Source organism: Heterocephalus glaber, unplaced genomic scaffold (genome assembly GCF_053883595.1).
Source record: "Heterocephalus glaber isolate CG9 unplaced genomic scaffold, H.glaber_assembly_v1.0 deba00000331, whole genome shotgun sequence".
Lineage (NCBI taxonomy): Eukaryota > Metazoa > Chordata > Mammalia > Rodentia > Bathyergidae > Heterocephalus > Heterocephalus glaber.
Genome location: NW_028258142.1, coordinates 34,618,758 through 34,634,623, shown reverse-complemented (window position 1 = coordinate 34,634,623; position 15,866 = coordinate 34,618,758). Strand labels below are relative to the sequence as shown.

General features: G+C 38.2%; 1 protein-coding gene across 19 annotated transcripts in view; it reads left to right on the top strand.

The window, feature by feature from the left end:
• Positions 1-15,866, top strand: part of Katnal2 (katanin catalytic subunit A1 like 2) — a 157,151-nt gene that overhangs the window by 77,394 nt on the left and 63,891 nt on the right. For 13 of the 19 annotated variants that reach the window (XR_015442188.1, XR_015442186.1, XR_015442187.1 and 10 more), the window contains 6 exons: positions 1,920-2,018; positions 3,565-3,628; positions 3,822-3,940; positions 6,312-6,362; positions 8,647-8,738; positions 11,572-11,682. Coding sequence is in view for 16 of the 19 variants with exons in the window: in XM_087189188.1 (XP_087045314.1) it covers positions 1,920-2,018; positions 3,565-3,628; positions 3,822-3,940; positions 6,312-6,362; positions 8,647-8,738; positions 11,572-11,682 (536 nt within the window). In the remaining 3 variants the exon portion in view is untranslated. The remainder of the gene's footprint in view (positions 1-1,919; positions 2,019-3,564; positions 3,629-3,821; positions 3,941-6,311; positions 6,363-8,646; positions 8,739-11,571; positions 11,683-15,866) is intronic. The other 6 variants (XM_087189178.1, XM_087189206.1, XM_087189205.1 and 3 more) reach the window with 4 other exon arrangements.

Here is a 15,866-nt window from a genome sequence, read left to right as displayed (position 1 = left end):
AGCGCCATGAGGCATTTCCTTATGAGGAGGTGTGAATAATTGAGCCTGGCTGTGGTGGCTGGGATGCAAAAGAGATCAGAGCAAAATCTTTTTTTTTACCCACCAAAATCAATAGTCTCCTCACCATCTTTTTTTTTTTTGGTACCGGGGATCGAACTCGGGTCCTTGTGCTTTTGAGGCAGGCGGCGGAACCACTGAGCTAAATCCCTGGCCCCTCTCACCATTTTTGCAAAAAGGTGACATAACTAAATATAGAATCATAGAGTGAAAGTGACCTGAAAGAATTCTGTATGGAATCTTCTCCACAGTACCATGGGAGACAGGCATTCAGCCCCTGCCTGAATGCTTCCATTGTTGAGGAGATCACCACTCATGAGGCAGTCTTGGTGGGTTCTGACTGATAACTGTGGGATGATAAGGAGAAATTTTGGTTTGGGGAATTCAACACTACCTTGTGGAACCCAGTGTCAATTCTAAAATATATTTATCTATGGATGTTTTGAATGCTAAGGTAGATGAATCCTCATTGTAGGACAAGATTTCCCTAGGAAAAAGGGTAATAAGAATACAAGTGGCCAGTGGACTTGGATGTAGACCTAAATGTAAAGATCGGGTGAGTTCTGTCAAGATTTTGGAAGACTGAGTCATTTCCCTGGCATCCCATTCAAGAATGGATGATGTGGGCCGGGGATTTCGCTCAGTGGCTCCGGTGCCTGCCTCTCAAGTGCAAGGTCCCCAGTTCAATCCCTGGTACTAAAAAAAAAAAAAAGAATGGATAATGCATATTATGCATAACCAAATCACTTTTATCATTAGTTTCCTCCATAAAAGTAGAATGCCTGTGGTGGAAGCACCAGGCAGAGGCAGAAGGGAGATAGGAGTAGGATACTGTATCATCTCACTGGCTTTTAAAAAATGTACTCTGGGGCCAGGGATTTAGCCCATTGGTTCCGGCGCCAACCTTGCAAGTGCAAGGTCCTGAGTTTGATCCCCAGTACCACCCTCCCCCCAGAATGTAATTTGATACTTTTGGAACATGTACTATATTACTTCCTTTAAAATTAAATAAATATATAGTTTCTAGATTTGTTCTGTAGTCACTCAGAGTGACTTTGGAATGGGGAGGGCATTTATTTTTATTTATTTATTTGTTTGTTTGTTTATTTATTTATTTTTGATGTAACACTCTAGACATTATTTGCCTGAAATAGCTCCTACTGAGAAAGGCCCCCGAGTGACTGTTCTGAGGTGTCTTGTGAAATTGAAGCTTGAAAAGTGTAAATTAGTTATTAGTAAAAGCTGCCTTAATTGATTACCCTAGATGGTTGCTACAGGGCTCTGTGATGGGGGAAAACTGCACTTTTGTTCAGGTGTCGAATTTCTTGAATTTTGCAGAGGCAATTGTTCCTGCTGGAAGTAGGGAGTGATCACTAGGGAAAAGAGAGAAATTGGTTTCAGAGGAGCATTATCTCTTTTATGCAACAAATTAAGAAAGTGTTTGCCAGATCAAAGAGCAAAAGAGAAGCTAGACTCCAGTGAGGAACTATGTTTCATAGTAAAAACTCATGTAATTTGAAGGCATATTCTATAGCTTCTTTTATTATGGCTATAAATCAGCATGGTTTGCTATGGACTGGAGACAGGTAGAGTTCTTTGTTCGGCAGTTTTTCTTCCCTTTTAAAAATAGCATATTGCATCACCAGTATCTTCTTTGGAAAAAAAATCCTTGAATATTTTCATGACATCCCTTTGGTGAACCCAAAATCATAATGCACACGTATACATATATCTAATATGAAAAGTTTTTTTCTCCTGCACTTTATGTCCTATTGTAAGTCAAGTATTCTACTCTTCCTGTGTTTATTACAGCAGTGGAGGAAAACATTAGTTTTAACAAAATGATCAAATGTGCATTGCAGGACATTTATCTCCATAATCCAAACATAAAGTGGGATGACATTATTGGACTGGATGCAGCCAAGCAGTTAGTCAAAGAAGCAGTTGTGTATCCTATCAGGGTAAGGACGGGAAGCCCCTCGGGGGTTATTTCTGTTTATTATCCACTGGACAAGCTGTATGTCACATTCCCATCAGGAAGGGAAGGACAGGATGATTTTTCTGTCCAGAAGTTAACTTTCTGTCTGTGTTACAACATTTTGTCAACACCAGAGCATCAAGCCTAGTCCATTCTAGACAATTTGAAGCCGTGTTTCATATTGGTCAGACCAGGCCTCTGGGTAATGTGATTATTTATCTAAAACTCTGTTGCATAAATTTGATTTGTCAGCTACTGCACATTGGTCCAAGTTAGCCTCCTTCCCTAAAAATGTACTGACTATAGTAGAAATGCCTCCTATAGGAGAGGACCTCTCACTCTGTTTCTGTAGCTCCTCCTCTGCCCTGACCCCTGTACATCTAGACTGGTTGTGAAGACTATACAGCCTTCCAGGGCAGTGGCCAGTAGGCCAGCAGGCTATGCTCATGACTTCTTCGTGACAAATCTCTGCATAGCTCAAAAAACAGGCAGAAAAGTAGAAAAACAATATTTGCCATCTTTAGTTTAGAAATAGAGTGATGAGAAAGTCAGTGTATCACATAGTTTTTGCTGTATAAGGGGCCACCCCACAACTTAGTGCTTTAAAACAACACTCATTTATTCATTTGTCATTCTATGGGTAGGAAGTTTAGGCTAGATTCAGCTGGGCTGGCTCATTTCTTTTCCATATGGTGTTATTGGTCCAGCTGTCACATGTCTGGCATCAGCCAGAGTGGCAGGGAAAGTTCAGATGGATGGGACAGCTAAGGTCTTTCTCCATTTGGCTTCTCATTCTCTAGCAGGCAAGTCCAGTCCTGTTCACATAGGGTTCCCCAGAAAGAGCAAGTAAGGGCAAGATCTAATTCATAAGCATTTCTCCCTCCCTCCCTCTCTCTCTCTCTCTCTCTCTCTCTCTCTCTCTCTCTCTCTCTCTCTCTCTCTCTCTCTCTCTCTCTCTCCCTCTCTGTAAGTGTGTGTTGGTACTAGGGATTGAACCCAAGCCTTCACAATCAGTTACATCTTCAACCTTTTAAAAAATTTATTTTATCTTGAGAAAGGGTCTTGGTTAGTTGGTAGAGAAACTTAGCAATTTAATGAGGACCTGTTTCAAGAGAAAAAAAAAGGTTGGGGACGTGGCTCAGAGGTAGAGTGGCCCTGGGTTTGATTCCCAGTAGCTCCCCGCAAAACACTGCTATTTTAAGAACCCACAGACATGAAGTCAGACATTCAGGCATTTTTATGCAGTAGGATTATATAATTAAGAAAAATAAAATGTATGCATAAAAGCAGAGCGTGGGGGGCGGGGATTTAGCTCAGAGGTTTCGCTGCCTGCTGCGCAAGTGCAAGGACCCGAGTTCGATCCCCGGTACCAAAAAAAAAGAAAAAGAAAAGCAGAGTGTGGACTAAAAATGAAGTACTAAGTTGTAGAGGTGGGCTATGGTGTACTCTAGCATTACTAGCTTGCTGTGCTTAGGGTATACAGGCTGATGTATTGATACCAAACCTCACCATTGTTCTTGTTTCCATAGTATCCACAGCTGTTTACAGGAATTCTTTCCCCCTGGAAAGGTCTCCTGCTTTATGGCCCTCCAGGTAAACGTTACGTTTCTGTTTTTGTGTGGTAGTGTGTATGCACAGAGGCTGAGAGGCCCCTTCTGATCTCACTCCAGAACTGGGGCAAATGGCAGCTAAGCAACCACTCCCTCCTCCCAGTGTGAGACTGACTTCTGTTTATAGGTAAGGGAATGTAGTATAAGTGCCTGTTCATATTTCTCCTGTATCTTAGGTACAGGAAAGACTTTACTGGCCAAAGCTGTGGCCACTGAATGCAAAACGACCTTCTTTAACATTTCTGCATCTACCATTGTCAGCAAATGGAGAGGGGATTCAGAAAAACTTGTTCGGGTAGGAATTCTTAATTTTTATTTAAAAAAAGTAAGTTCTAGCAGAATATGGGGGTATGAAATTATGTTAGAACTTACTTGTTTTGGGATGATATAAATGTTTGACTTTACAGTGGGTCTTGATTACCAAAAGCCTGGGAAATGGATTGACTACTGTATGTGGATATTAATCATGCCCCCATCAGCAAACCACAATCTCTTTTCTTTTGGAATTTTACCAACAGCCCTTTTTTGATTCACGCAACTTAGAAATGGAAGCCAGGGGGAAAAATTGTCTCTGAAGTAGCCTATTTTTTTCTTCATTCATTATTAAAAGTATGCAGAATATTTGGTTAACATTTACTGAAAGGCTACTATTGTATATGAAGTACTCTAAGGGAGAATTGAGAGACTTAGAATGTAGTTATTCTTTCAGCTGCTCCGAGCAACTTTTTCTCCATAGTACTTATAGTTTGTAGGGCTTTTCCCTTCCCTGAAAGGTGGTTGTCTTTATTATGTCTCATTCCTAGTCTATGGTGGTATTTTACATTATAAAATTTTACCTTATACAGTCACCTCAAGAGAATACTTGTTTATAATGTATGCTTCAATGTAAGGTGGATGCATTCCAGAAATTGTTGAACTAATGCCTTCTGTAGAGCTACTGATCAGAAACCACTACTAAGTGAATAGAAAACATATTTTTTCTGAAAAATTATTTCAAAATATTACTCTGAAATTATGCTCCATTGGATGACTCATTTCCAGAAGATTATGGCAGTTTGGATGTTATAATAAAATATTTTTAAAGGAGTGGTTGATCTACCTAAAATAACTTATTATGATTTTGACATTGTTTTTAAGTTGTTTCAAGTATATATATTTTTATAACTTCTCATCATACCTTCAGAATTGTAATTTGTGAAAATATTCAATTGACATCTTCCACTTTTTTGATCATTATTTTGAGTCTAATTCAGTGTCAGGTTCAAAGATGAGGCTCATAGTTAGCTGCTACTACATTTCTGGTTCCCATGGGATTCTAGTTAGCTGGAATTTCAGTTAGCTGAAATTCAACTAACTGCAATTTTTAGCAGCCTGGGACTTTTTTGGGGGCATTTCATTTCTGTGTGCTCTGTAACAGCAAAGCCCTTAAAAGATGCCTCCGAGTCAGATTAGATTAATCTCCTGTCAAGAAAAGTGCTGTTTAGAACCGTGAGCACAAGACATTGCAAAGAGCTCAAAGAAAGATCAATTATGCCTTCTGGACAAGACTTAACTAGGCAGGAGAATAAATTCAGATATTTATTTTAAGCATTTTATTTTGTATGGTACAGGGGGTTAAATTTAAGGCCTTTGTAGTGAGTTAAACCCACAGCCCCATCCTTTTTGTTGTGTTGTTGTTGTTGTTGCTTTGGTACTGGGAATCAAACTCTGGACCACCCCCATCTTTTTTTTTTTTTTTTTTGGTACTGGGGATTGAACTTGGGTCTTTCCACTTGGGAGGCAGGCGGTGGAACCACTGAGCTAAATCCCTGGCCCCTTACCCCCATCCTTTTTGAAATTTAGAAATTTTGAGACAAGGTCTCTCTAAATTGCCTAGGCTGGGTTCAAACTTGTACTTCTTCTGCCTCAGCCTCCCCAGGGATGGGATTATGGGCATGTGCCACTCTGCCTGACCTTATGAATGTTCTTAACAGAGATTAAAGCCAAGTGGATTTTTTTGTTTAATGTTAAATGGCTTGAATAATCAATTAGCAAGAACTCTCTATTCTTTATGAGCATTTTGTTTTAAACTAAAATTTCCACTGGCTTTGGTATTACTGTATTTTGTTAGAATTCTAAGAGTGAGGAAATGATTCTCCCCATAACCTCCCCATATCATGTATTTAAAAGTAATTGGCTTTTACAAAAAAAAAATTACAAAAGGATGTATAAATCCCTTAGCCTGTTCCCTGGAGGTACCTACTATTAACTGTTCTTGGTGTACCCTTTCAGAATATTTATACTTATGTTAGCATAAACAAGTGTATATTTCCTTTTCTTTTTAAGTAGAAGGAAGATATACTGTAGATCATCTTCTGTATGTTTCTTTTCCCTCTACTAAATAATATAATTTAGATAGTTTGATACTATTATAGACAGATAGAACATATTCTTTCATATGTCTACAAGGATTTATAGTTTCACATAGCATAGATATACCAAAATGTATTTAACCAGTGTTTTCTGGATGAGGATTTTGGTTGTTTCCAGTCTCTTGTGATTATGAACAGTTAGGATAGTCTTCAATATCTTTACTTCTGCACATTTATAATATTATAGGATAATTTCTATGAAGCAGAATTGCTAGATAATTTTTTTTGTTTGTTTGTTTTTGTTTTTGGTACCAGGGATTGAACTCGGGTCCTTGCGCTTGCCAGGCAAGCGACAGAACCACTGAGGTAAATCTCCGGCCCTGCTAGATAATTGTGTAATCTCAAAAAATTTTAAAACTCTTTGCTAGTCTGATAATGAAAAGTAATAATTCAGTGACTGAATGATCATTTCAGTATTTTAGTGCTTATATGTACATTCCTTTGATTTGGAATTTAAACATTTCTTCATAAGTTTAGAAGATATTTAAATTTCTCTTTCTTTTTTTTTTGGTACCGGGGATCAAACTTGGGTCCTTCTGCTTTCAAGGCAGGCAGCGGAACCACTGAGCTAAATCCCTGGCCCTAAATTTCTCTTTCTCTGAAATGCATTTTATTTGATTATTTGAAAAAACAATTCAAGAAGAAACAGGCAACCTTTGCCAATCTGAAAGAATCTCATTTCATTTCCTTTCAGAAAACAATATATTTTCTCCTTTTTATATATATGTCTTGGAAAGAGTCTCACCTGAAAAACCTTGGTCATGCTGTCAAACTCCTTCCTGTGGAGCTTTCAGATAAAGAAAGCCCTATAGGGCCTTCTCCTAAATCAGAGAAGCTTTTTCTACCATTTGCTTCTCTTTCTATTCCGATTAAAGAGTTATTTATAGGGAACCTTTGAGTGATGTTCCTCTCTCCCCTTCTAATGTTTATTTCTCTTAGGAGCTGAACACTATTGAATAGTTGAGTGATCGCTTTAGCAAATGCATACACCTGTTGATGCTTCCATCTTTCAACACCCCTGCTCCCAAATTGTATGATTTAACTTCCTCCAAGTACCTCTGAAAATTTCACACTAATGCTTCTAGAAGCACTTGCCTAAGATTCTGTTTATTCTCTAGGAGTGAAAAGACCAATGATATAGGCAATTTGGAGCCCTAGGCTCTAGACATGGTTGTCCTGCCTGGAAGTTTAGTAGAGATTCTTTCCTCCTACACCTAATTGAGCACCTTAAAAACGTGTATGGTGGGCTGGGGATTTAGCTCAGTGGTTTCGCTGCCTGTTGCACAAGCTCAAGGACCCGAGTTCAATCCCCGGTAGCAAAAAAAAAAAATGTGTATGGTTCTAATAGACAATTCTAATATACTATTTTTCATTGGGTAGATTCCTGCTACCTCTAGTCACCCTTAATCTCGGATATACTTGGGCTTTTTGCAACAAGGGACCTAAGTCTTTTTGTAGGTGATCTCCATCCTAAAAGACATTTATGATGAGTGTCCTAGCATTGTTCTTGTTCTCTCAGTGTATTATACAAAGCTAATTGTTCCAATGAACATGAATTCCATGAAAGGAAAGTATTAATACATGACCTTGGAGGTCTTCCCACCCACAGCCTATGAGGGATAACCTGGTGCGGTTCCTGGAAGCCACAATCCAGCTTTTTCTGAGCCTTTCCCCTTTTATTTGTTCTGTGATGCTTTGCTGGTACTAAGTGACATGGAGAATAAATCCCCCTTGGTTATTAAAAAATCTCTTATTCTTTTCTAAATCTCTACTGCTTTCTCTGATCAACCAGTGAAGAATTGAATATGGTACTCAAGAGATCAGTTTCAGAGTTTAAAAAAAAAGGTTTAGATTTTTATATTCTTTTCATCACTACTAAGTCTCCCTTTAGAGCTCTTTATTTTGTTTTTATATGTCTGTTCTTCTGCTGGTTGCTTTCCTGTTCTTGTTCAGTTTATAATGTTTTATTCTGAATAGAGAACATCTTATTCAATAAAAAATTGTCTTCAAATACCTGAGCTTACCAAGTAGCCAGAGTTGAGGTGGAGTGGGGACTCAATGGAGCAGTTTGGGAGCAGAAAGTGGCAATAGTTTTTGGCCTTATTACCCATGACTGGAACTTTATCCTTTTCCTGAAATTTTTCTAAGAATAATTTTCCTATTGTGCCCAAAGATTAAAGGAAAGATCATCAAATGATTTTACCTGTTCTGAGGCTTTTTGTATCCACATACAGCCTGTTTTTGGCTGATGTCTCCAGGGTTACTAGCCAATTGAAAGTTTGGGAACTAAATTTTATCTTTAGCTCTCCCATTTATGATTAGTAACCTTGAACCAACCATCTACTCTCTTTGGCTCTAATTTTATCAAGTGACAAATGGAAATAATTGGACCATCTAACCCCTTGGCGTGGTCGTAGGGAAAAATAATGGTAATGATTATAGTTACTGTGAAATAACAGAGGATTGAATGAATGCTTATTATTACAGTCATTCTAGGCTTTTAATCTCTGGGAGCATCTGAGCACTTAAATATATGATGAGGACTTAACGTGTATGAATTTGAACATGCCCTTCCTTTTCCTGCACCCAGGTGCTATTTGAACTTGCCCGCTATCACGCCCCCTCCACCATCTTCCTGGACGAACTGGAGTCGGTGATGAGTCAGAGAGGCACTGCTCCCGGGTAACAGACAGGGTTTTTTTTGGTCGTCATTTCTCCCCTCTTGTAAGTGTGTTTGATGGTCGGAAGCCCATTGACATTTACCAGCAGAATGAGCCTATTAATAAGCCCACAAATTTTCTGCAGACACACGGAAAGGTTTTTAAATTAGATCTTGTTAACTGAAAAGCTGATTTAAGTAGTTTTTATAACCGGAGATGTCATCCTCCCTCCCCTCTATCCCCACAGAGTGGTTTTTAAGCCTGCAGATCATCCAGCCCCAGGATCCCAGGTTGCCATAACAGTCCTGCTGGCTCAAAATATCTGCCTGTGACTGCCTCTTCTGGAGCCAGAGGGCTGCCGGTGGGACAGGGCTTGCCCCCTGAGCCATTGCAGTGGGCTGAGTCTGTGTGTCACTCCCTCATTGTGGTATGTGAGGCCAGGAAACCACCACTTCTCTGTCCTCAGCTTATGGCTCAGCATGTCCGCGTTTAAATGTGTCACATAGGTTATTTCTAAAGATTAAGTGTCCCCAGCAGGAAGAAACACTTCTTAGACTGTGATAAGCCTTCTGTTTATGCTTTCAAAAGGCCAAGTAGGGGTTTTTGTTTTTGGCTTGGTTTTAAGACTGTCTATTTTTCCCTCAGTGATGAATGTCATCATATGGTATACCTAACATGTACCAATAAACTTAATGAATAAAAAAAAGACTGTCTTTTTATGTCTAGAGGGGTTTTTTAAAATTAAATTTGGCAACAGTGGCTTGAAAAAACAACAAATCTTGAAATTCTCGATACAGATGCATTTATTAGTGACATTTCAGGGTCCACTGTTAAGGCAGAACTAATAGCAATAAAAAGTAAGTAATTTGCTTGTTGGAAGTATAACTAGAATATAATTTATGGAATTTTACTCATCGGAAACCGTTTTCCCAGGAGGAAAAAACAAGCATGAGAAGGTTCCCAAGTCCTAGGAGGTTTATACAGTTCATTAAAATGTAACATTTTTGAGGGCTTAACAGTTGTGGGCTGCAGCATTTTTTCTCCCTATACTGAGCTTGATGGGGGCAAACAATTGCACACCAGCTGGGAGGCCTCTGACCTCTCTGGGAGTCATTCTCTCTGTAAAGACTGGTCCTTGTGGCCGACCTTTCCCTAAGGACCTGTGCACTGGTTCTCAGCTTTACTTTGTTGATTTTCTCCCCAGGGTTTCCCACAGGTTTGATTGGACCAAAGTGGGAGCCCTGCCATCCTTGAGTGGGCTCCAGGCTTGCCCCTCATTCTGGTTTCCTTGTCTTCAACTTAAGACTCTAAATCTAGTCTTCAAAGGATCAGGGAATAAGGCCAGGTGCTTTGAAGTCTTCCTGGATCATATTATATTAAAAAATCATGTTTATGGGCAAATGCCAAGTATACAAGAACTATACTGTGAGAGAGTCTTAGAAAACGATAGCTGGATTGTAAGAACCATGGATCCTAAAAAGTTATATATACATTGAGCACCCTCAGTCTGAAAATCCAGTATCTGAAGTTTCCAAAATTTGAAACTTTTTGTGTGATGACGTGATGTTCTATGTGGAAGATTCCACACCATGAAAATTTGTTTTAGCACATGAATTATTTAAAATATTGTACACACTACCTTTAATTTATATGTATAAGGTCTATATGAAACAAATTAATTTCATGCTTATACTCCCATTTACACCTTGGATTTCATGTCATTGTCTTGCTTCTCATTAGAAGAGAGTGAAACTGATTCAGTATATTACAAAATGTGATTGAAAAATACAGAGAATGCTTTTGTAATAAAAGTTACACTGCCTTTAATCCTTGTTAAAATACTCTCTTCTGCTTTGAACACACTTATTTCATCATTCTTGCCACTTTCCAAAGCAGTTCTGGAAGTCCTCTTTTATGAGTATCTTTTTTTTTTTTTGGTACTGGGGATCAAACTTGGGTCCTTGCACTTGCGCAGCAGGCAGCAAAACCACTGAGCTAAATCCCCGGCCCTTTTATGAGTATCTTTAGTTGTGCTGTAGTGGTTGCCTCAATGTCCTGAAAAACATTTACCTTTCATAGTCATTTTGACTTTGGGAAAGAGCCAGGAATCACACAGCCCCAGATCCAGACATGTTGTAATGTTTTTATTTGACAGAAATTGCTGTAAACATTTTGAATTGATTCAGGACATTGAGGCAGCCACAGTGGCACAACTAAAGACATTCACAAAACAGCACTTCTAGAACTGCTTCAGAAAGTGGCAAGATGGGATAAGTGTGTTTGAAGTGAAAGGGAGTACTGTGAGGAGGATTAATGTCGATGTGTCTTTTGCTGTAATAATTTTTTAAAATTTAAACATCTAGCTTGGGATTACACAAAGTGTATATTGTGTTCTACAGAAAAATCCACTGTATTTTGTGATCATGCCTCATAGTTCATCTGTCTTAACAATTTAGAGCTATAAATGATACTATAAGAAATACTGTATGAAAGTACTTCCCTGCATGCTATGTAAATGAAAGTGATTATTCTCAGTCATGCCACTGTTTAAAGGGTACATAATGCTGCAGATAGACACAACTGGGCTAGATTTAATATGCCAGTGGCACTGTTTACCTCTCAGTTATTTTCTAGTCCACTGCTAACTCTAGATTTTCTTTTAAATAGCATCTTTATATTTATTTATTTCCTTTCTACTATTTCTATGTGAAAATAATACCATCTTGTTTGTTTTCTCTAAGTCTATTATGAGTGACCACATTTGCTATCAGAACAGAACCCTTTCTACAGTCACTCTTGCGTGAGGGCAAAGGCTCCACCACTTGAAGGAATCATGTCTCCGTGTTTCTCTGCAGAGGAGAACATGAAGGCAGCCTGAGGATGAAGACAGAGTTACTGGTGCAGATGGATGGGCTGGCACGCTCAGAGGATCTTGTATTTGTCTTAGCAGCATCTAACCTGCCATGGTAAGAGATCAAGAATGTACATGTTGGACACATTTCTTTGAGCCACTAAGTACAGATGAAGATTTTATAGTGACCACTTTAGGCAAGGCCTAGCTCTGTGAGATTAATTTGAAGGCTTACTCTTCATGTCCCCAGTGCCTGCTATCTGTATCATGAAAAAAGTCTGCCTTGATAGAACACAGGCCATGGCTACCATTAAAAGTGGCTACCATATTTAAAGTGGAAATTTTGAGTTTAAAGCTAAATTATATAAATCAGTTCTCTTGTATCATCTACATCCACAGATGCAACCAATTTGAGATTGAAAATATTGGAAAGAAATTGTGTTTGGATCGAACCTGTATATACTTTCTTCCTCTTGTCAATATTTCCTAAACAATAAACTATTTTGTAGCATATACACTATATTGTAAGTAATCTGGAAATGATTTAAAGTGTACAGAAGGATGTACACAGATTATGTGCTAATTCTAAGCTATTTCATATAAGGAACTCAAACATCTTCAAATTTTGGTATCCACAGGGGTTGAGATCATGGAGCCAGTCCTCCCAATCCTCTCAGGGATGCCTTTACTAGGTTTAAATTAAGCAGGACTTTGGTACAGAACTCTAAAATGCTTAAAAATCTCCAAGTGGCAGCGCAAGGTCCCGAGTTTGATCTCCGGAACCAAAAAAAAAAAAAAAAAAAAAAAAAATATCCAAGTGGCAAAGAATATTTCAGAAATAATGTATTTGGATTATATCACTATTAAAATTAAACTTTTTAAAGAGGGAAATCTTTTTCTTACCATGCAGAAATAGAAGGCTAAATAATCTCTAATTGAAAATATAATCTATACTCAGAGTCTTTTATTCAAACTATATCCCAGAATGACTTAAAAACAGTTCTAGAAGTGGAACTGGAAAATAAGAAATGTTAACGAAGGAAAAACTATATTTACTTGGAGAATATATTTTTAAATAATTATAATCCCTTTATAATTCTAAGAATAATTTTCACATACATGTGTTTTTAGAGCCTCAGGTGAGGCAGGAGACAGATAAAGGAAACACTGTTATTCCCATTTTCAAAGGGGAACCGAAGTCAAGAAAGGTAGATCCACCCAAAGTCAACAGCTGTCTTGCGAAAAATCTGGGACTTGTGACTCCCTCCCACTACCCACATACCAATATCTTTTTCTACATTCAAAAATGAAAAAAGAAAACTCTTCTGTAGTATATGCTGATCATCTGGGTCCCAAACAAGAAGTCACTGAGATGAAATTATGATGCTCCCGTGTAATCTGTTTTTTAAACATATTCACTATTTAAACGTGGCTCCACCTCTCTATGCATTTATAAGACTTTCTCTATTGTGTTCAGGTGATCAGCATTTTACGTTTTCGAAGACAGTGATATTTATACACAATATTAAAGTGGAGTCCAAATAGAGAAGCACTGTTTAAATGTATTTTAAAAAATAAAAATTACTGGAGGCCAATGTTTTGGACTAAGCTTCTACATGGGATCCCAATGGACCCAACTACAAATCAAAATAGAGCCATTCATGCTAATTTCACTTGACTAAATCAAACCTGAGTTGTTATCTGAGCTTTTAGGAAATCAGGAGAGATATTAGCCCAAATTCCCAAACAGGCTAGTTTCAATTGGCATGATAATGAAATCCATCTGCTTTAATCTTTACCAAAAAAGAAAAAGTAACCTGATGTTAACCAATCAACTATTTTTATATTGTTCTGTCTCCCTGTCCCTGCTTGACAAGGAAAGTAGCTTTGAAATGACTAATCCCCTTTTTTTTGATTTCTGTTTTCTTCAGCCTTTGTAAAATCACCCTGTTTTGAGCTCACTGGAACATTATGTTTTATGAAATTAAGTGTTACCTGATTGAGATTTTTAAACTTAATTGTATAATTTTGTCTCTCAACAAACGGGATTATGGAATCCTTTAGGAAAGAAATCCTCTTTGAAACAGGGTTGCTCATAACCACTTCAATATGCCCTGGGTTGACTGTGTCTACTGCAATGAGTATGTTAAAAAAATGTCTGTTTACAATTGGTTACTAAACTGGTATGTATGCAAACAAGGTTTGCACTGTGTAATTACTTGTTCTCCTAATCCTCTTCCAATCTAAAACAGATCCCCTACACTTCCATTGACTTACTGATTGCTAGGGAAATTATCCTGGCCACTGTCCAAACTTCTGGGATTTGGATTATTATATCCTAATGGAAGTAGGTAACTTGTTCTCCTTACCCCTCTAATCTCTCTTGAATAAAAATCAGATTGATTATATTTAGGGTCAGTAGGAGTTTTTGGCAAACATACTTCATAGATGATCCTACTTACGTCACATTGCATTACCTCCAGAGGTATGCACTATCTTGTCTCACTTTTGGTGATGCCAAGATTGGTTTGTGAGTCCAGATATGTCAGTCTGGTTCCTCCCCTGTTCAGTTCTCATTAGTAGTTTTAGCATCTGGCAATGATCTTTGCCTGAATTGTTTCATTATGGGTAGAATCCAATCACGCCTTCTAATTGATAGCTGCAATTTTTCTCTATAACAGAACTTTCCCTCATCCAGTAGGATTACTTGGTTACTTTGAAGTATAGTTTATACTAAAAAAGCAGCAATTGTTAGATATACAAAGTGATCCCCTAGCCAACTCTAGTGGTGATGAATGGGTCAGTCATCAGCTTCTCTCTCCCTCCATATCTCTGTCTATATTTCACTGTGATTTCATGGCTTGTTTGGTACAACCTCAGTAATTTTGTGCACTTTTAAAGAGTTTAATGATATAAAACTTACATACTACAAAATTCACTCATTTAAATTGTACAATTAAATGGCTTTAGGTGCAGTCAAATCATTTAACAATGGGGTCACATTCTGATAAACGCATTGTTAAGCGATTTCATCATTGTGGAAACAGAATGTACTTACACAAACCTAAATGGTATATATAGGTCAGTGACTCAGTGTGGCCTCTTGATGCAATCAGAAGACCTGGCAAATACGAGACGTATAAGCTGTGGCCTGCATCACACAGCAGACCTTATTTGCAGCAAACACTTTTTGTAAATAAGAATACATTCTAAAATAATAATTAAAAGTATAGAATAGTAAATGCATAGGTCAGTAACAGTAGCTTATTAGCATTATCAGGTATTGTGTATTGTACATAATTGTATCAGAGTAGGTTTGTTTATACAAGGATCACCACAAACACATGAGTAATGTGTTGCATTATAATGTTATAACATCACTAAGCAATGAAACTCTCTCAGCCCTCCTGCGACCTGCATAGCATAGGGTCTGAAGCTGGGGAGAGCAGTAGGAGATGAAGAAAATTGTACAATAATAAGAAAGAAGGATACATACCAAGATTAAGCTTTATAGCTGGGACCAGGTGGGACCATAGCCTCATGAGCTAATGGCCGCCTGGCATCCAGTGTGGTCTTTATTTATAGTGTAGGAAGGCGGGGTAACTAGTGCCACGTGGCCTAGGTTGAACGTGATTTTCTGGAATTGGGGCAGGCGTAGAAAAGGAACAAGGATACATAATGTAACTGTCTCCTGGGGTTGTGCCACCCAGGATCCACAATCTATGGAGGAGAAAGGGAGCAGGGATTAGGCGAAAGGCCATCTTCAGCCTCAGCCCATGGCATAGCCCCAGTATGATCTCATAGGAGAACTGTCATATATGCTGTCATTGCCTGAAACATCATTATATGTTGTATGACTCTGATATATTTATAGGATTGTACAGCTATTACCACAAATTTAGAAAGTTTTCTTAGGCTCCAAAAGAAGCTATACCCGTTAATCATTGCCCCATTGTCTCTTGATCCTCAATAGGAGGCAACCACTGATCTATTTTCTGTCTTTATAGATTTGCATATTCTTCTACCTGTGAATGGAATTACTGGGTTGTGTGGTATCTATGTTTAATCACTGTAGGAATCATCAAACTGTTTTGCAGAGTGGCTACATCATTAATGGATGAGCATTCCAACTTTGCCACCTCCTCAGGAATATGTTATTTTCTGTTTCTCTTTTTATTATTATAATAGTCATGTAAGTAGATGAGAAGTGGTGCCTTGTAGTTTTGATTTGCATTATGTCCATGAAGACTAATGCTGTTGACAAGCATCTTTTCAGGTACTTTTTGGCCAATTGCATAT